Below are 20,852 nucleotides of genomic sequence, written 5' to 3'. Positions count from 1 at the left end.
ATTTGAGACATTATCATGGTTATAAAATTCAGGGAATGTTTGGGCAAGTATCTGTTTCAGGATGTATGGAATTAAAAATGCAAACAGGAACATTGTATTTTTAATCACTTATGTATTCCTATCAATGAGATCATTCTTGATTATGGGTGCCCAGATACGTAAGATCATTCCTCCTGAGACGGACTTGTAATTGTCTCCTTTCTTATCAAGAATAAGCTTTTATAATACTCCATCTCCTCAAAAAGAAAACTGTAGCCATTTATGCCTGTTTCACAAAAATGTTCATTGAAAAGAATAGAGAGGAATCCTTAAATTCATCATAGAAACATTCTTAATTACTGGGAGATCTAAACCTCTCTTCCCAAATAACATTTTATGCACCTGCATAATTTTCTTTTCATGTAGAGAATAGTCTCCAATTATAATTATATAGAAAGTCTTCTTTATGGTCAATTTGCTGAACTTTCTTTAGATATTTTTATGTTTGTGTTTGTGTATATTTTTTAAAAAATGTTTAATGTCAAACAATTCTGGAAGCTAGTAGCATCCATCTTACTTTAGAAATACTTATTTTTAAGAAATACTTTGATTGTACATTAGTTATCATAGAAAAATAAAATACAAAATAGGGTCACCTGGGTGGCTCAGTGGGTTAAAGCCTCTGCCTTCAGCTCAGGTCATGATCCCAGGGTCTTGGGATCAAGCTCTGCTTCCGCTGTTCTCTGTCTGCCTGCCTCTCTGCCTACTTGTGATCTCTGTCTGTCAAATAAATAAATAAATAATCTTAAAAAAAAAAAAAACAACAAACACAAAAACAAAATAACTTAGGAAATAAAAAAGTAAAAAATAAATTACATGTATATTAAGACTCTATCTCATTTTATTTCTTATATTTTTTAAAGTTAAATTCTGATGACAAGGGGGCACTCATATCACATTTTTCCAATCCCAGATCAAACCCTAAGCCCTTTAAATTGGGTGAAAGGATCAAGGCAGCTCAAAGGCCATTTAGCTGCTACTTCAGTTTGCTTATTATTAGAGCAGCAAAGGCAGGCTTTCTTCCTTCATTGTATAAGAGATTTATTCAAGAAGAACCAGCATCATTGATACAATCCTTTCTTATATGTATTGTAAAATTCCCATCCTAGTATGGAGATCAATGGATGATTATCTGAAGAACATGTTCATATATCTATCAGTAAGTCTTTTCATGCTAATTTAGTGACAAATGATTTGTTAAATAAGGATGAATACAATCTGTATCTAACGGAATTAAAAACTCTTGATCTGCATGCACCTGGGTGGCACAGTCGGTTCAGCGTCTGGCTCTTGGTTTTGGCTCAGGTCATGATCTCAAGATTGTGATCTCAGGGTTCTGAGATCAAGCCCTACATCAGACTTTGGACTTAACATGGAGTCTTCTTCAGATTCTCTCTCCTTCTTCCTCTGCCCATCCTACTTATGTGCTCGCTCTCTCGCTCTCTCTCCCTCTCTCAAAAAAATAAATCTGTAAATCAATAAGTAAATAAATAAGCAAATAAATAAGTCTTGATCTGGTATGGTTAAACACTAATATTGCTATACTACAAAAATTTATGATTCAGACATGAATCAGAACTTGCACTGATATGCAATGAGCAAAATATAAATCAAGAAAAAACTTGATTGATTGATAATTACAAATTTGTTTTTTTTTTTTTTTGTTAGAATGCCTAAGTACACTGGAATAAGGCTGGGGATACTGAATTCAGACTTGGGACTCTGAGTCTAACAATTAGTTGAAGAAGGAAACTGCATTGGCCATTTAAGTAAAGACTCTAACAGAGACTATAATAAAAATTTGTTGTTAGTGAGAGAGAGAAGAAATAGGAAATGCAGATAAAATCATCAAAGTTCTGAGTGATTATCACAGGTCGAAAAACCCATTAAGAATTAGAGACCATCACTAGCTTTTTCAACTCTCAACTACTTCTAATAGGGAAGCAAATCTCCAAGAAAGATTCCATCATGAATGAAACATTTAAGCCTTTAAAATTTGCTACCCTTTGGAAGCCATAATGATTTCTACATCATTATAAATTGTAATTGGATTCCCATAGAATTTTAGTTTTGCAGTTATATTTAATTTGAAGGATATATTTACATGACTTCATAAATGACTCTCTTCCATCTTGAGATAAGTTGAAGAATGAATACTATTACTTTAGGAGATTAACCATGAATAAAGATTAAAATAAAAAAAATTCCTCCACCCAAAAGAGAAGAACATTCCTGAGGACATGTCTCTGTCTGAATTCATGGACCCATTCCAAGGGTCCTCCAGGCATGGGAATTTCTTAAGTCTTTCTAATTCCTCTGTGTACTTGATTGGAATCAGAAAATACTGGCAGATACTACCCAGTAAATAGGAGAAGTGTAATAACATGAAACCTGTTCCCACTTTGTTCTTCTTTTTAGAATGTAACTTTTAAAATCATGTTTTGGAATATTTATTATTCATGACTGTGCTGAAATGTTTTAGTGGATAAATATATATAGCAACCCATGTGCACCCAGATTTTCCCTTAGTAAGTGTAACTTTAAAAAAATTCTCATCTTTGTTCTTTCCAACCTTGGGCATTAATGGAGAAATTTAGGTTTTCAACCTTTTAATACATAATTATTAATTGTTTTCTATTAATATATGCAATGATTTAAAAGAAAACCTAGTGATATGACTTCATAATAGACACATAATTAGTCTTCATACCAGGCAACACAGACCCCTACTGTTTTTATCAACAGAAAGGCTTCTTATTCAAAATCAAGGAAATAATATATGATTTGCTAGTATTCCAGACAGTTGAGTGTTGAAAACCAAAACATTTAATAGAACATTCAGGAATCAGTAAAATAGTATTAAGTAAATTAAAGAAAGTCCTTTCTAATCTGAAATGTGTTCCTTCCCAACCCTCTGCATGGATCTGCGTGGTGTTCAGAAACAGAGCTAGATCACTTTGATTAATTCTATTTTGCCTTGTGAAAATCTGCTGTATCATTGATTGTATAATCAGAAAGAAGAAAAATAAATCCCTTTCATTTGTATTGAGTGGGAAAAGGATTTGCTGGAAAGGGAGACCTACTGGTCAGATTTAGGTTCGATTCTGTGTCAATCATACCCAGACACTGAATGACCTTTTTGCAGATGGTGAACAAGATGTTTCTGTGTGTGTAACAAACAGAAATCTCCTTCTCGTGCATGTGCACAAATGCGTGCATGTGTGTGTGTTAATCCTGAATTGATTGAATTACAGATCAGACTAACTGAAGAAAATTCATTTAAAAAGAGAGTTTTCATTTGATTTTTATTGTAGTGAGCAGTATTTTTAATTTTCTTGAAAGGCACCCAAGAATAATTACCTTTGTGAACCAAAAATATACAAAACTGTACAGAATAAATAGTTCATAGAAATCTAGCTATACTTTCTTGTAAAATAAAGCTACATTGTCCCACTCTTGAGGCAACTTAAACCACCTACCCTTAGACGTGCCTTTTGCTACTAATTTATGGCAACTACCAGTTTACATTAATAAAATGTTTTAAAAACACGATTTTTCCTATTTGTTTTATACCTGTGAATTATTACTTGCCACAAGAAACTTATTTCTATCATTGTCATTCAGATTTACAAAGGATTAATGCTATGAAAGAAACCAAACTTAATTTATGCACTAATCATATTTACAGTTGAATATCAGTAGCATTTAAAAAATATCCCAAGAACAAGAATCAAAGTTTGAACACAAATGACATACCTTAGTTCACAGCAGCATTGACGATAAGATTGTCCACACAAAAATGTGTAGAAAAACCAAAAAACTTTGCTTATTCATCACCTGAACTATTAATGACTCTTATTTTTAAATTCAGAAAGCATAGCAGTGACATTTTTCTAACCCTCAAATACTCAGTTTTGGGTCACTCATAACCTATATAATTCCACGTTCTATTTTTTTTCTTTACTATTACTAGTCATAATTTTAAAATTCCAGTTCCTTTTGCCTTTATTGCAAGAAAATTAGGTGTATCTGACAATATACATTTTTGTGGTATATGCTGATTATATAAACAATATATTCTTTACATATTATAATTACATATACAGGTATAACTTTTAAGTGACAAAACCCAATTTTATTTCATCCACTGGTAAAGTAATTCAATAAAATAAGTGTTGCTTATATACTCAACCCTTTTAGATGTGCAACAGGTCTTTTCTGAAACACTTTTAAGTATATGGAGAAATATTACTATAATCCTTGGATGATTTACATACAAGGATTAATTTATTAGGGGCAGGCAAAATTGCCTGGAGAAAATGCAATGGCTTCTCCCAATGATCCCTGAGTTTCTTTTTCTTCTTTTTTTCCCATAGGATTACTGCTGTGCTTTAGTTCTGATTGATGACACACACATGTAAGGCACTTATTTACAAGGATTGGACTTAAGACAGAATCACAGCATTTCTGCAAAAGCCCTCGATCTCTCCATCTATGTTTGCTGCTCCAAGACTTCTAAGTAGTCAGGTTCAGCATGTAAATTAGCTTTAAGCTCAAAATACTCATTTTTAGTCTGTTCCACTAATACCTTCCTTGGCCTTGAGTACATTAAGGTCTCCATTAACTTTAACTCTTCATGGGCTCCAGGATAATGTACTTCCATATCAGGCTGCAGTTGAGCAATATTCTTCCTTAGGTATTCTGTGATTCCCAGCTGCTGAAGTTCTCTTTCTTTCTCTAAAATATTCCTATATAATGAACTGGCATCCTGAAAGGATAAAAATTCAGTTGATTGGTCTGTGGTTTTGTATTTCACATTTGACCCTGTGAGTGGTGAATGATTTTCCCTTTCTAAAAGACTTCTTTGAAGATGTTTCACCTCACTTCCGTCTTTTTCATTCCTTTCTTCTTCCTCTTCCAAATGCTTTGGGCCAAAGGATGGACTTCTATAGACATGAACCATGGGACTCACCATGTGCTGCTCGTAGAGTGATGCTGTGGGTCTTTCAGCAGTGTGGTGAGTTGTTTTATGGCCATACATACTGTATTGAAGATGGACTGGACTGTTGTCTCTCATCTGTTCATCTGCTTGTTTCTTTTTGTATCTTCTCCTGCGGTGGAGAACAAGAACCACTATCCCTGCAGCGCAGAACACAATGGTTATGAACACGATCAGCAGCCCTAGTATTAGAACAGACAGCGGTACAGCATCAGTAAGTGATCTTAAAATAGTATCAGCTGTAGTTGTGGTTGTAGGAGTACTGACAATTATGTAACTAGTTTGAGTTGGCAGGGATGGGTTGTTGACTAAACCTGGGCAAAGGAGTTCACTAGTTAGTGCTTTCAATTCCTTTTTGTCCAGGTGCTCTGGAGAAGTGCAGAGGATGTCATCTGTTATTGTGTTCTTACTCAGTTTTTGTAGCCACTGTTGCAATCCAACCAGGTCACAGGAGCAATCCCAGGGATTGTCCTCAAGGTCGATCTGAGTCAATAAATCAAGGTCATCCAAGATATTACTTACGGGGAGATGGGTAAACTGGTTTGCTTTAAGGTTTATCCTCGTTAGGGAAACCCCTGAAAAAATATGTGGTGGTAAAACTTGTAGGAGGTTATTATTTAAATAGAGGACTTTAAGTTTAGGCATTGGGTTAAAGGTTCCTGGCAATAGTTCCTTAACTGCATTGTATTCAAGATACAAATACTCAAGATTGTGGAGACCAAGGAACATGCCTCTACTTAATTTGGTCAGATGGTTACCATTTAGATAGAGCTTTTGCAATCTTGTTAGATTCATAAAGGATCCTTCCTCAAGAACCTCAATACGATTGTTTCCCAGGTGAAGCATTTCCAAAGTGAAGTACTCCGCTAGATCAGACTTCACTAATGTATGGATAATATTCCCTGCTAGAACAAGTTTTCTAGGGTTTTGTGGAGGAGGCTTTAGATCTGATAAGCTTTCAATATTGCGCTCTTGACAGTGTATTAGAAGTCCCGATGGGGACAGTACTTTGCAGTTACAGGGAATAGGACAGTAGGGTCCTGGAAGTTGAGTGAATGGCTTTGTAATATAGGGTATCAAAACTGGTGCTTTGGTGGCTGGTTTCAAAAGGGGTGTGTTCTTGGTTGACATGCGACTCTCACTTATTGAAGACGTTACTGCCAGATGTAATGATCCTGAAGGATCCTCGTGTTCTTCATACACTGGGGGAGTGGGGCAAATTGATTCCTTTTTCAGTCTGCTTAGTACACTTCCTTTGAAAAATGGTGGGCTGTTGCACACAACATCACCAATTACAGATTGTGGAGGCATGTTTTCCAACCAAGTTTTTAGCTCTAATAAGTCACAGTTGCAGGCCCACTTGTTGTCCTCCAACTGGAGATCCAATATCCGGCCAATGTGTTCTAAAAAACCAACATAAGGCAATGTTTGCAATTGATTTCCACGAAGATCTAGATGGGTTAAAGGAACGAACCGAAATATGTTTGGAGGAAGACTCTCAATAGCGTTGTCATTTAAAATTAACACTTTAAGTCTGTGGAGCTTGCTAAAGGCACTTGGTTCAATCACTGTAATGAAATTGTTATCTGCTTGTAGGAATTCCAGGTTTTCCAATCCATGGAAGGTATCCTCTTTAAGAATTTCTAAGGAATTGTGATTGATATGAAGTTGCTTAAGAAGGCCAAGACCATTAAATGCACCAGTCTCAATATCTGCAATATTGTTAAAACCAAGGTGTATTGAGATAGCGTTGGTAAGCCCAGAAAAGTCATTCGTGTGAAGCATTGTCAAGCCATTATTTAATAAATTTAGGTGGAAAGGTCGTGATGGTGGCACACTTATTTGGGATAACTTCTTGATACCTTTTTCTTCACAGTTGATTAGCATTGCACCGTCTTTTTCCTCACAATTGCAAAGAGAGTCACAAGAACCTCTGGCTGAGGACATCGGCGATTGGGACTGTGAAGATATACAGGCGAGGAGAGATGAATATAAGAGATGAAACCACAGCTTCATGTTGTCATGTGATGAAATCTGATTCTGTAAAACAAAAGGCAACAGCAATGTACTTCAGCGGGCAGAAGTAGGGAAGAGATGAACCTGGTGATTACAAAATAATAGGGTTTCCTCTAAAAACAACAAAAAATATTAATTACTTGGAACATATGAATACCTTACTACATTTGCATTTTCTCTTATTTTTTTCTAATAGTATGACAAGCATGTTTTGTTCACTTTTAACTTGTACTGTGACAAAAATGTAAAATTTAGGTCAAGGAGAATTTAAAATATTATATCATCAATGGTGTTCACATTTTCCAAATAAGCTGCATTTTAAAAGATGAGAGAGTTGCTGCTTAAGGGACTATTGATACCTCGATATGGTACAGAGGTGTATGTTTGCAAAGACCCTGATTCCTTTTTTTTCTTTTTTAACCACAAAGTTGATGAGTCTAAGGCTGAAGGATTACAGTATAAAACAAATATGTGATATTAGCCAGAAGCAGAGAATAAAGTAGGGAATGCAAAAATGTTAGAAAAAGTTAGAAAAAATATATATGTATCTATGTTTGCACACATACATACATAATGCATTTCCTTTATTTATTTAATTTTTGAACTGGATGTCACAATATACTATCTAATAATTGTATCTGTGTTTTAACCTGCTTTGATTTGGGCTCCATACTTATTAATTTTATTATCTTATTTAAAAACCGTGAGGAAAATAAGTCTCTGACCATGTAAGAAAGGAGATCACTATAAAAAGAATTTCATTTTAACTGTGCTGTCTAGGGCAGTTTGTGTAAGTTTGATAGTATTAGATATACATGGTTAAGAATGCCTGTTAAAATTTCACTTGTCACACTTTCTACTGAATTTCTAAAAGTAGGATATTTCCTGCTGCTTTTAAATCCTTTTATTAATAAGGTTAATATATACCTAAAGAAGAAAACAGCTTTAAAACACATTTCCAGCTATTATAAAAGAGTAAACAATGCCTCACATAAACTTCAAGCAAATGACTTTCTAATGAGGTCTTGAAACTGGCTTTAGGGCACAGAATGTCATCATATAATTAAGCAATGGACCTCTTTTATTATAAGGCTTAAAGCCACAGTAAGCTCTAAAACAAACTGCACTATACTCAAACATTTAAGGGTACCTCTAATTTGCTAAATAAAAAAGTGACAGTTCAGGATAACAACATCACATATTCCAACTCCTTAAAAATTTAAGAAATGGATCTGACATAGCAATTCTTTAGAAAGATTCTAACTCTGAGATGACAGCAGTGACAAGATAAATACATATAACTCTAATGTATTTAATTGCATTTCTTTTCTTTAGTGTATCTTAAATTTATAGAAATTATATTGAAAGATAAACACCATATCTCAAAACGCTTCAACTTTCCCAAGTGGTACCTGCTTTCATTTATTTTTTAATGGAATGTGGACAGTACCTTTGAATCTACCTAAAGTTCACAATCAGATAGGTGCAACAGAACAGATAGAACATCCCAAAACCAATCAATAATTCTGGAAAAAACTAATCCCATGAAAATACTTGGTTTTATTGAAAACATGTATAGCATGAAGTTTCTGAATGGTAAAAGGCAACTAAAGAAATAAAACAGTAGAGTGCCTTTCCATATAAAGGAAAAGTTAGCAGACTAAATTTTTCCACAGGGAAATTGATTTTTAAACAGCTCTGAGTCTATGTTTAGAACCCAACAGCTTGTAGTTGGAGCCTTCAACTTGTGGATTAGCTTCCACAAACACTAAAGTACTTCTTCATAGATTACTAAGAAAGAATATGATTCATTTCACCAGACACAGCATCTTGAGAAAATAGTAAATAACTTCCAGATGACAACCTCTAGTTACTGTTTTAATCTTATATTCATCTTATGTTCTTCAAAATGTCCTAGGGAACAGTTTCATATCTTTTCAGAAATGCACACAAATTTCAAGACGGGTTCCGTATGGGTAACATCTGATCTTATGTGAAAGAGGTCAAAAATCTCTGTTTACATATTTTCAGAAAACATATATTTTTCAGCCAGGAAATAATAAAAATAGCATACAAAATACCAAGAATCTTTTAACATTCTGCTTATATTTTAAATTCAGCAATGGTGTTTGGAAGTGATCTTTCCTTCAGAAAGCACACATATATAGTTTCCAATAACAAACTGGATGCTATGCAAGATACAGTGGCATCTTATTTTATTTGTTCCTCTGGCGAGCCAGCTGTTGGACTGTCTGCTGCTCAGAGAAAACAGGCATCTGCTACAGCATTAGTGGTGCCAATGGGTAAGAATGAAACTGGATAGCTTTTAATGCTAAGTTATTTTTTTAAAAGGGCAAACGTACAAATTCAATCACTTTAAGACAATGCAAAGATAGGTACTAGAAAAGCCTGGAAACATTCATCTTACCTGTAAAGCAGAAACTCTTCCTGACGTGATCTGCAATGCACAGCTGGAAGAGATGGTCAAAGTAAATTCAGTTTCTTTATTAAAAAAGAAACACCAGCCGCCACGTACTTTCCTCTCAAATATCACTTTTGGGCAGGTCCCTTTGCTTCATAAAGTTAAAAAGCTCTGCTCAAAGACTAAACGCTGAGCAGTTCATTGAAAATATTTCAGACCGAGTGCATACTAGATCATCCTGAAGCAGTTGCCTTTTCTCCCCAATTAAAATTCACGGCATACTTCACAGCTATGCTGACTTTTTTTTGCTTATAGTTAACCATTTGCAAGCTGCGGAAGGCAGTAAATAAACAAGATGTTTCCCAGAGCTGGGATTGATCACTCTTGCTTTCTTAGTTTGTAGATCCAAGCTGCAGCAGTGTTCCCTTTCCTCCCTTTCTAGTCTTTCTTGTTAGCTCGGTTTGTTATTAGTCAGATTGCCAAGGGCTGGGAGGTAGGCGTCAATAAAGAGACTTCTTGGCTTTTGACTCAGCCTTTAAGCCCTGAGCGCTTTACTCAGCCAGTGTCATTTAACACAAGAGACAGCTCCACCTTGGGACGGCTCAACTCCTCCTCTTTCTGCAAATGGCCTTTCCACTCCCTTTTGATACCAGAGAGAGTGCAAGTAAATTTTGATGGGAATAATTATGCACCGTTTTAAATGTATAATTTTTTGTGTTGGAGAGCAAGCTAAATAATGCATTATGTTAAATTCTCCGTCGGCACAGGGCTGTTTCATTTGCTCACATGCGTGCAGCAAACTGTCAGCACGCCGCCTGTAGAGTCCTTGCTTCAGGTTTTGTTTTGCTTTGTGTTTTACCGGTATTTGTGGTTGCAGTGGTGCACTAGGTTTTTGAAACGTTAACGTGAACTACTTTCCTGCCACATTTGCCTTTTCGTACGCACGATTTAAATGTCTTTTAAAACCTCACGTCAGAGACTCCAAGCCGTACACTTCATTATTTCTTTCCCTACAGCTAATGTTCAGTAATGAGACCAGAAATGAGGTTCTTTTGCAGGGAACATAATATTTATTTGGAATGGCAATATGATTACTTTAAAGTATATTCTAGAATCTTTATTACAGATGGTTGTCATTAATTGAACACTGCTTAACACTCTCAAAACTGTGAAGTGATGTCTCTTCAGGTGAAATGAACCAAGTTGAATGAGTATGTAGAAATTACAATATCCTGATTTTTATGGCATTGGCTGGAGAGAGCATTTGTTTTTCCCCCCTAATATGTTTCTATTTAAAAAGCTACTTGTCCCTTCAACTCTCAAAAGTTTCTGAATCACCACTAATAAAACGTTCAACTGTCAAATTCCTTCTTTCTTTCCCCAAATGCCTGTTTTAAAAATCATTCCTCTTTGCATTCTAAGTACCTCACATCCAAAATGAATATACTAGAAGCTATTATTTATTCATTTTAAAATAGTCTATGCTTAGAAATACCCTTGGTTATAGGCTGTAAAGTCTGCCTGTGTAATATTAGGTATTATTTCAGGGGAAAAAAAAAAGGTAAAATTATCAAAATGGGACAATATCAGATTGGCTTATTAGTAAACGATTATGTGCAATTGTGCACTCCAATTCATAAAGTTTTCATATCCTTAGCATGGAATAGTTGCTTTAAAAGATGGATTTTGAAGCAGTTTTTAATATTTTCACATTCCTTTATTATTATATTCTTTCACTCATTAAGTTCCTCATTTATTCTAATGTCACCATGTTTTAAGAGGAAATAGAGATAATGATACAGATGGGGGATTAGAAAGGGTAAGGAATGAGAGATTAGAGGAAATAAGAGAAAATCAAGGTAAGGAGTTAATCTCAGGCACAGTTTGCTGCTAGCTGACAGCCGGGTTGCATTACCTTAAATCAATCTAATGATTTAGGTTGGTGACAACATTGACTTAGAATCAACAGGAAAACAAGGAAGTAGAATAATTTCCCTTCCAGCACTGTACACAAAATTCTCCAAATGTGTTCCTTTTGGTTTTGGAAGTAAGACCTCAGGAGAAATGTTCTGGAAGTCTGTGGAGGAAGAGTGGTTCAAACAGACATATGGACAAATAGAACTGAGTTCCCTATAGATGGACACAGGTTTCTTTCATTTCCTCCAATCTGAGTATGTGTCTATTTTATAGTATGCACCTAGAACATATCTTAAGTTATTTATGTTGAATCCCTTGCCTATAGATGACATGTTGTCCTTATGCATTAATTACTGGTTAATTCAATGGAAAGGAAGGCTTTTTTATAATTATTATTCTTTACTTTTTCTCTAGGTTTTGGGTGGAAACTCTTAAGAATGGCTAAGTAAAGAATTGTCTGAGAAGCATTCGTAACTTTTAATTGGTTCAAAGGAGTGGTATTGATAAGGAATTACTCAGTGTTATCTTAAACTCAGTAGTGAAATATGTAACAGTATACTTAAAATGATTATGGCTAAAACTACTGTTCTCTATATTTGTTAACTGTGATTCCTAAGTTATTTCACTAAGTCAATAATTCTGTTATTCTTTCCAAAATGCTTATGGCGGAACATGTTATTGATTGTCAAACGACATTTAAGAATATTTTTAAATTTCCAATTGTTACATGGAAAAATACTTTCCCAGTGTAGCTTTCCCCAAATTCTGATAATAAATTCATTAAGAGACCATAATAAATACTAAATTTTATTAATCTTTCCACATAATTTACCCCCAATGACTCCATATTGGAAAGTGTTAAAAAGTCAGCGATTATTTTTAATCACATACTCTACCTTACGTCTTATTGTGACTTCTACAGTTTTTGGAATGTGCATCTTCAACAGCAAATATGAAAGTATTCTAATTACAGTGAAGAATACCAAGGAGTCAGAAGACATAAAACTACCTCTGTTAGTCATTTTAGAGCAACAGCACAGAGTACATGGTTATGATACCAGGACTGAGGAGAATGCCTTCTCTTCTCTGCTGATGTGGAGGGAGGGAGGGGGTTGGGGGTGGGTCAAGGGTGAGGAATCATTTTGCATATCTAGTGGTGACAAAGACCAGATGGAAGAATGTTCTATGAAATTTGATGGACTGATAACGCATGTGGGGTAAACAGAATGACAGGGCCAACATCAAGCACTAGAAAGAGGAAAGAAAAAATAATAGCAATGAAAGAGATTGATTCGTGCTGTATAAGACAAGTTCTACATCAGAGCACTTGCCCACCTTTTCCAGTGCCACATCTAAGTCATAAAATGAAAACATATGTCTGATTGTTTTTAACACAAGACTCTGGAAGCCTTGAAGAGAGGTCTTTGTACCATCTGTGGTGTAGACTGAGGCATATTTACATATTCTGAAGATTGAAACTATAACCCTTAGTGACCCATTATGAATTATAATACTATAGATGGATTTTACATACTTATTGATTATTTCATTCTTTTAAGAAACGTTTACACATGTAATAATCCTAAATTGTGTCACTTTGAAAGTATGTATATAATTATTAAAAAAATATTCAAAACAAATTATTGGGAAATAACATTCCTGTGAGCTCTGTACTGGCAGGGAATTACATTAAAACTCATGAAAATACTATTAAAATTCAATATTACAGATATTTGCAAAAAAATCAAATTTACAGAAATGTAGAAGAATTGTGCAGTAGTTTTACAAATATTAACAAGGACATGTTCCTTTTTTCTAATTTTAAGCCAAAATTTTTCTTTAAAATTGTATATACTTTTGAAAATGGGTATGTTTCATTATAAGACTCTAAAGGATATTCAAAAGAAACAAGAAAAGTTAAATCCACTAACAATCCCAGAGATTAGATCTAATTTAAATATTCCTTATTTTATATTCCTATCCTGTTCATTGTATACAAAAGTAATAGCTCTTACAAAATTTTACAAAATCTTTAAAGATAATAATGGGGTAAATTCTACTTAAAATATATAATTGGACTTCTTTACCTAAATTCTATTCATAGAAGATGACAATCAAAGAATGATGTCTTTTATCTTTCATGATGCTACGCTATACAGTAACCTTTGAATTCGCTTCTCAAATTTTGAACATAGGGTTCTCTTTCATGTTTCACTAGAAGAGAAGCCTGAAACACTTTACCACCATTACTATTTTTTGGTTCTGTTAGAGTCAGAGCATAATGATTATGAATACTTTATCTTCTGACAATAACACTCAATTTAACAAAAGGAACATGGCTTTTATATAAAGAAGAATAGAAAATTTTCGTACCTTTTAGCAATAACATCTTTGTACATGAGAAGGATATTTGCATATATTCATTATGAATAATGACTTCATTGAGGGATGCATAATTATTTTAAGTTTTATAGTCCTATAATTGTGATATTTAACCAGTTTTAACCATTATTTAAGTAACGTGAATATTATGTTTTAAGATCATCTATGTGGAGAATCTCCACATAATGGAATGAAAGTAAAATTTTACCGACCTAAGATTGATTAGTTGACACAAATTTAAGTACCAAACTTCACAATAAAGAGTCTATGTAGAGTTTACATGATAGATATAGTATTTTATAAATCACACATAAATCAGTGTTTTGGAAACTTGCCCTTTGCATTGAATCTTTAATAAAGAGTTTAGTTTGTTATTTAATTCTTAAGTTTCTTTCATGCTCAATTTGATCTGACAGCAAAGTTATAAAACTAATAATGGAATTGCCTTATTCTAAGAGAGCTTTTACAATTATACTTTCCGTTTTAATTTGAAATCTGTTGACACAAAGGAACTCTCTTATACCATTATTTAACCTGGCACAACCTAAACAAAGCAAAACAAAAACTTTCTCCTGGACACTTGGATTATAAGCTCTCTGTCTTCATATGAAGTGTATTTGTGATTTCATAAAATTACCTACTTCAAATGGATAACTAAGAAGACTTTTAAAAATTATTTAAAAAAAAAAACTAAAAATGTTGATGAATGCTTTACAGGAAATAATGAGCAAGAAAACAAGGTCCAGTGTAATAATGGTAGACTGTGAGTTATTTTGATTGTAAAGACTCCCCTAGGGGAGGTTATTAACTACTTCTTAATTTTTTCTATAATACTATAGAGTGAGTTGCATATAGGAAGCCCCCAAATAAGTAGTTATTCAAGTTGAATCCTTTCTTCGTATGTTCTCACTATCTTCTAATCTTAGGATATTTACTTGTTCCTAGGAATTTGTACATACTAATTTTAAAATTGTTGCCCATATAACAAAAACTTAATGCTAAAGATCAAGATTTAAAAAATTTAAAAAATCGATCCCCTGGATCTTTCCTATTATTGTTGTTTGGCAGTTATTATAACACAATCTGGGTGACTAGACTACTTTGTTAACAGATGATTAACAGTAATGATAGATAAATACCACTGAATCAAATAAACATGATAGATGATCAGCTTGGTGGTTCCCCTACAGGAGGTTTAAAATTTCTGATTGTCTTTCTATTGCCAACCACAGTTTAGACATCACAGCCTCTCCCTATTATATGTTGCTGTGTCATTAGGGATGCAAACTTATTCAAATTGTTTTAATCTCATAATAGTGATATTCACCCATTTGTCCAAAACATGTCAGTTTCATTTAGTTCAATGTTATTATTCCAATAACATTAAGCTGTGCATATCATGACATTGAATATCATGCATATATATTTATTTATTTAAGTATGCTTTAAAATAATCTATATGGAGATGATTTCTATATTATGGACTAAAAGTAGTATGTTTACCAATCTAGGACTGATTAGTTGACACAGAAATTTGAATACCAAATGTTACACTCATTTGGAAAGAAATACATTTTTTTTGTTACAATTGGATCTATACTCTGTAAAGAAAGAAAATAAGAATGTAACACATGTTTGTTGAGAAATAGAAGTGCATAGTTCAACAAGTGACTCAGTAATTATGTAATTATTTTATTTTGCATTATTTTTACTTGATAACAATGGAGTTAATATAAAAAATAGTTATTGAACTATTAGTCATCAATTAAAGTATCAATATTAAACAAGAAAGTAAATAAATTATTAGTGGCAGATTTCACTGAATAATGTTGACTTTTTATTAACAGTAATCTTGCTGAAAACTCCAAAACAAAATAAGCATTGTTACATTTTGATATATAACATTTAAAAAAGTAGAATGTAACATAGAGAATAAGCTTTTGAACTGCAAATACTTCAGACACCGAGATATTCCTTAAGAATCTATACTCAATGTACAAAAAAAAAAATGCATTACACCATACCTATATACTTACACGAATATAAATGCCTATTTTTAAATATAATTGTCCTTTTGATGATTTTACTGTATACATCCTACCTATATTAATCTACAGTCTCTCCTTTGAAATAATTGAGGCTTTCTTGTGACATATTTCAATGATGTGTACATCCCACATATTACTATGTATATTGTATGTTTAAGAAAATAAGGCAGTGTTATCTATAATTTTCATGTTTCCCAATATTGCAATAGAACACAGACCATTGTGATATATAATAACTAATAAATACTAATAAAATGTCAACAGTAATAAAGTACTAAGAAAAACTAACACCTAATAATCAAATTACTATAATAAGCTATACTTGTTTAAATGGACAGATATCCTTTGTTGTTTTTTGGGGAAAGGGAAGGGAAAGGGAGTTGACAGAAGGGTATCTCAAGCGAATTTTTGTTGTATCATACTAGATTTTCCTGGGCAATATAAAAATTCAGTCCTCATAAAACACTTACTTGAGCTAAAGGCTTTCCATTCTCTCCCCCTCAAACAGTAGTAAGTTTGAAGTCACATGACTATAGTAAAACAAATACTCCTTGAAATATTTGTATTCTTTTCTTTGACTAATTATAATCAGAGAGGCATTTATAAAAAGTATTTCTTCATTTTTATTTGCAAAACCAACCTACTAAAATGTAGAAAACACTGATTTTTAGAAACCTCACAGATTTAAACAATTATTTAGCAGTAAAACAATTTTAAAAACATAGCTTAGCCTATTTTAAGAAAAGAAGAAATTCAAGATAGCACTTACCTGCTTTTCCTTCCTACACATGGAAACACATGCCTTCCACAGAATATTACAAATCTTTGATACTAGTAGAAATCACTGTTTAATAATTCTTGATATGGGGTAAGAGAAGAAACTGAAAATAAGAATTTTTGACCTAAAAGTAATCTTGAATATTTGTATAATATTATCAAGAACTAAGAGAATCATTCCTAACACCTCCCTTGGTTTAGAGCTTTCTCACTCTTTTAGCTCCCTCTAGTGGATATTTTTTTAAAAATTCTTAACAACTTTAACAGTGGAGCGCATGCTCTGTTGAATTTTTACTTTAAACATGTAGCTGATGTGGGTAGTTGTTCCATTGCTGGTCCATAATAATTATTACAGTACATTATAAGTATATTTTAGGAAAAAATAACCAAATTTGAGCATTATTAGAAGCAAAGTTTAAGAAAAAAAATCCAAATTTGAGTATTACAGGCTATATAATTTATAAGAATAAATGACAATATCCATTGTTATCATCTATCATGTTCTTGAGAAGACTTATAAATGTTCTTCAATTAAACCAAAGACAAAAAACAAAGAATATGCCACATTTATTTGTTAGTGTCCAACTCACCTTTTTGTAAGTTTTTTTTTAATCCTTAGATTTTTAATTAATAATAATAAGTAGTAGTGCTATGTATCTACAGCTGCGAGCACTCTCCATGTTTATAAGGAGTGTGATCACTCTATGTAGTAACAGATTTATCCTTAGAACAAACCTAAGTGGCAAGTGCTATTGGAATGAGGAAACTGGAGCATAAATGTAACATATACAGTGTTATAGAACTAGGAAGGGCAGAGTTTAGATTTTAATCCAATTCACTCTGGCTTCAGAATTTGTTTACTCAGTAGGTAAAATTGCCTCTCAGGTTAAATGTTCTCATAAGTGCACATTCTTTATAATAAGATCAGATTTTAATTCTATATGTAACAGGACTAATTTATAAAGAATACTTTTTATTTTTTTTAAATTAAAAATACTTCTTCTAAAACACATTTCAGTCAATATGTAAGCATTAGTGACAATTGTGAGCAAAGAATTGTATGGGTTGAAAACACAGAGACAAAATCTTTATATGTATACATACTTAGATTTAGCTAAAGAATTGTATAATTGATTGAGTGATAGATATATATTTGTATAAATATATATATATATATATAGTGAATTCCTATACATATATATATGTGTGTGTGTATAGTATGTGCGTATGTATGTGTGTATATGTCATGGTTTCCTTATCATACCACATTATACTAACAATGTATACATCTTTGTCCTTCTAAGTCAGTGAGAACCAAGTTGCTATAAAGACTGATGTTAAGAGCAAATCAGTTTATGTCAGATCCTACTCTACTTGTGACTGAGGGAAGAGCTTCTTGCACAATACATAAATCCAGAAGGTCTTTGGATCAGATCCATGTTGTACGCTCTACATCCAATGAGCTCTGTAGTCTTTTTGATCTAGAATGGACCAGATACTTCCCAACCTAACATGGACCCCAGATAAGATTCCCCCAAAAGATACACGATCTCCCTTTTATAATATACACACTTCCTTTCATCCCAACAATTGCAACCCAGCCCATAATAGATACAGGAGTATTTTAGGTATCGAAGGACTGTGAACTTACTAGAGATGGGAGTGGGCATGCACCAGATGTCTTGATTATCTAAAGAACAAATGGGGACAGGACTGAGATATGAGAGAATAGACCCACCAGGCATTGGAAGGGACTATGGTGTCATCTCTCTTTCTGATTACCCAGTTCTGCCTTCTCACAACAAACATAACAACCTAATACTGCTTATCATCCTTCCAAGGATTTGATTTTGCTATCTTTGTTAGTATTAAGATCCTATATTCTAGGACCCTTGGGTGGCTCAATGGGTTAAAGCCTCTGCCTTCAGCTCAGGTAATAATCCCAGGGTCCGGGGATCAAGCCTCGCATTGGGGTGTGGGGGGGTCTCTGCTCAGCAGGGAGCCTGCTTCTCCCTCTCTCTGCCTGCCTCTCTGCCTACTTGTGATCTCTGTCAAATAAATGAATAAGATCTTTAAAAAAAAAAGGATACTATATTCTATATTTTTCATGGTACTCAAAGTCATCATTGTGGATATTAGTTATGTATTCAGTTATTTAATAAATATTTATTGAACTCTAAAAATAATGATAATATTAACATTAATAAACATGTATTGATATTTTTAAATAAGAAATTACTGTGTCAGCACCTACTATATTTCAATTTAAAAATATCTTCACAACACCCTATAAAAGACATAATATTGTTAACTTCACTCTACAAATAAGGAAAGTGAAAATTAAGAAAGAAAAATAACTTGGTAAGGGTCACACAGTTAGTAAATAACAGAACAAGGACATTCTTTCCAGTCTGACTAAATGTAAAAATCATTCTTTTATGGCACCAGTTCTAATAAAATATAAAATGCATAAGGTTTGAGTTATTTCATACTTAAGTCTGATAAATTTATATAAAATATCAAGTGAAATATTAACATAGAATGAATTTTTAGATTTGATAAAATACTTTGTTTCTTTAACCGTATCTTGGGGGAAGACTTCTTTGTAAAAGACTCATCAAAGAAGATGTTGTCTCAAGAGAATTAATTTAAAATCAAATGTCTAATTGGCTATAAATCACTTTGCTGAAGATGTGTACTGAAAAATAATTTGTAGTTCAATATCTCCCTCTGCTGTTAGAAAACACTAATGAAAATTGTTTAAGCATATATATTTACTTACATGATAGACTATAATTATACATTAAAACACTAAAATACATTAAAATTTCCACAATCTTTCCTTCTTTGTTTTAAAATTTTGAATCCTAGGTTACATTTTACAAAGCATTTCATTTACTTGGAATATGTGTAAAAGGAGTAAATGTTAGACATTAAACTTACAAAGAATCACTTATATGATTAATTTACTGTCTTGAAATTTTGTGTCTGTTGAATGGTTGTTTTGGGTATTCAAAATACACAGAAAGTATTACATATAAAGGAATACCTGAAAACTCTGCCTATGTTTCCTTAAATAATAAACATGTATAGGGCCAATTACTTGTCACTGGAATGCTCTTATTTTTTTTTTCTGTTCTAAAATGGAAATTTAAGATAAAAATAGTTCCAGTTTCACACATTTCCAGGATAATACAATATTGTGACTAAATTTAATTTTTCAATAGCTACTTCAGTAAATTGATAGAATCTGAATACAGTATTAATCACAACTTCCTAATCATAGAAGAGACACATAAGAAACACAAATATAAAAAGCCCAATCATAAAACACATACATAAAAATATTACATTATTACCAACGATTTTCTTTTTAAGAGGGACCATAGCATAGATATTAAAAAGAACTTATCATTTTTGTAGTTACCAAGAATATTGTTTTTATCTTTTTTTAAAAGATTTTATTTATTTGACAGGCAGAGATCACAAGTCGGCAGAGAGGCAGGCAGAGGGAGGGAAAGAGAGAGAGAGAGAGAGGAGGAAGCAGGCTCCCTGCGGAGCAGAGAGCCCGATGTGGGGCTCAATCCCAGGACCCTGGGATCATGACCTGAGCCGAAGGCAGGGGCTTTAATCCACTGAGCCGCCCAGGCACCCCGAGAATATTGTTTTTAGAAGCTATATCCTAAAATGATATTTGTGGTTGGTAGTATTACATGGCTATCATTTAATACTTATTGTTTATGGAAATTAAAAAAAAATAACCTTGAAGATTAAAATAAGTGGAACTATTAATTTTTAAAAAAATATTTATTATTTGACAAGGAGAGAGAGATAGGGAGCGAGAACACAAGCAGGAGGAGCAGCAGGCAGAGAGAGAGGGAGAAGGAGACACAGCTCCTGCTAAGCAAGGAGCTCAATGCTGGACTGGATGCAGGGCTTGATCCCAGGACTCTGGGATCATGACTTGAGTCAGACGCAGACGCTTAACCATCTGAGCCACTCAGGTACCCAGAAATATTAAGCACTTGTATCAAAGGAAAGAGAGAATATAAATTTAGTTAATTCAGATAAGTCTTGGAGGGGGGTGGGGAGAAAGAAAAGAAAAAGAAAAAGAAAAAAGTGCCCCGTCACCAAAGAAATAAATTTTCAATGAAATTAATATATTACTTATAGAAATATCCAGTTTGATGATTTAATATAACGTAGGCTTAAACTTCAAAGGTTTGCTCTTATTTTTACATCTCGTTATTTA

The 20,852-nt window shown here is 33.2% G+C and overlaps 1 protein-coding gene across 1 annotated transcript; it reads right to left on the bottom strand.

Annotated features, from left to right (window-relative positions):
- Positions 1–3,313: 3,313 nt before the first annotated feature.
- On the bottom strand, positions 3,314–16,784 carry SLITRK6 (SLIT and NTRK like family member 6). Its single transcript, XM_032315037.1, has 3 exons — positions 16,593–16,784; positions 9,483–9,525; positions 3,314–7,078 (listed from the first exon to the last, which is right to left on the bottom strand). The coding sequence occupies exon 3, from the start codon at positions 7,052–7,054 to the stop codon at positions 4,532–4,534; it is 2,523 nt and encodes an 840-aa protein (XP_032170928.1). The 5' UTR covers positions 7,055–7,078; positions 9,483–9,525; positions 16,593–16,784; the 3' UTR covers positions 3,314–4,531.
- Positions 16,785–20,852: the final 4,068 nt, after the last annotated feature.

Source organism: Mustela erminea, chromosome 15, assembly GCF_009829155.1.
Source record: "Mustela erminea isolate mMusErm1 chromosome 15, mMusErm1.Pri, whole genome shotgun sequence".
NCBI classification, from domain to species: Eukaryota; Metazoa; Chordata; class Mammalia; order Carnivora; family Mustelidae; genus Mustela; species Mustela erminea.
Note: the sequence above shows the minus strand (reverse complement) of the source record. Positions and strands in the feature narration are given on the sequence as shown.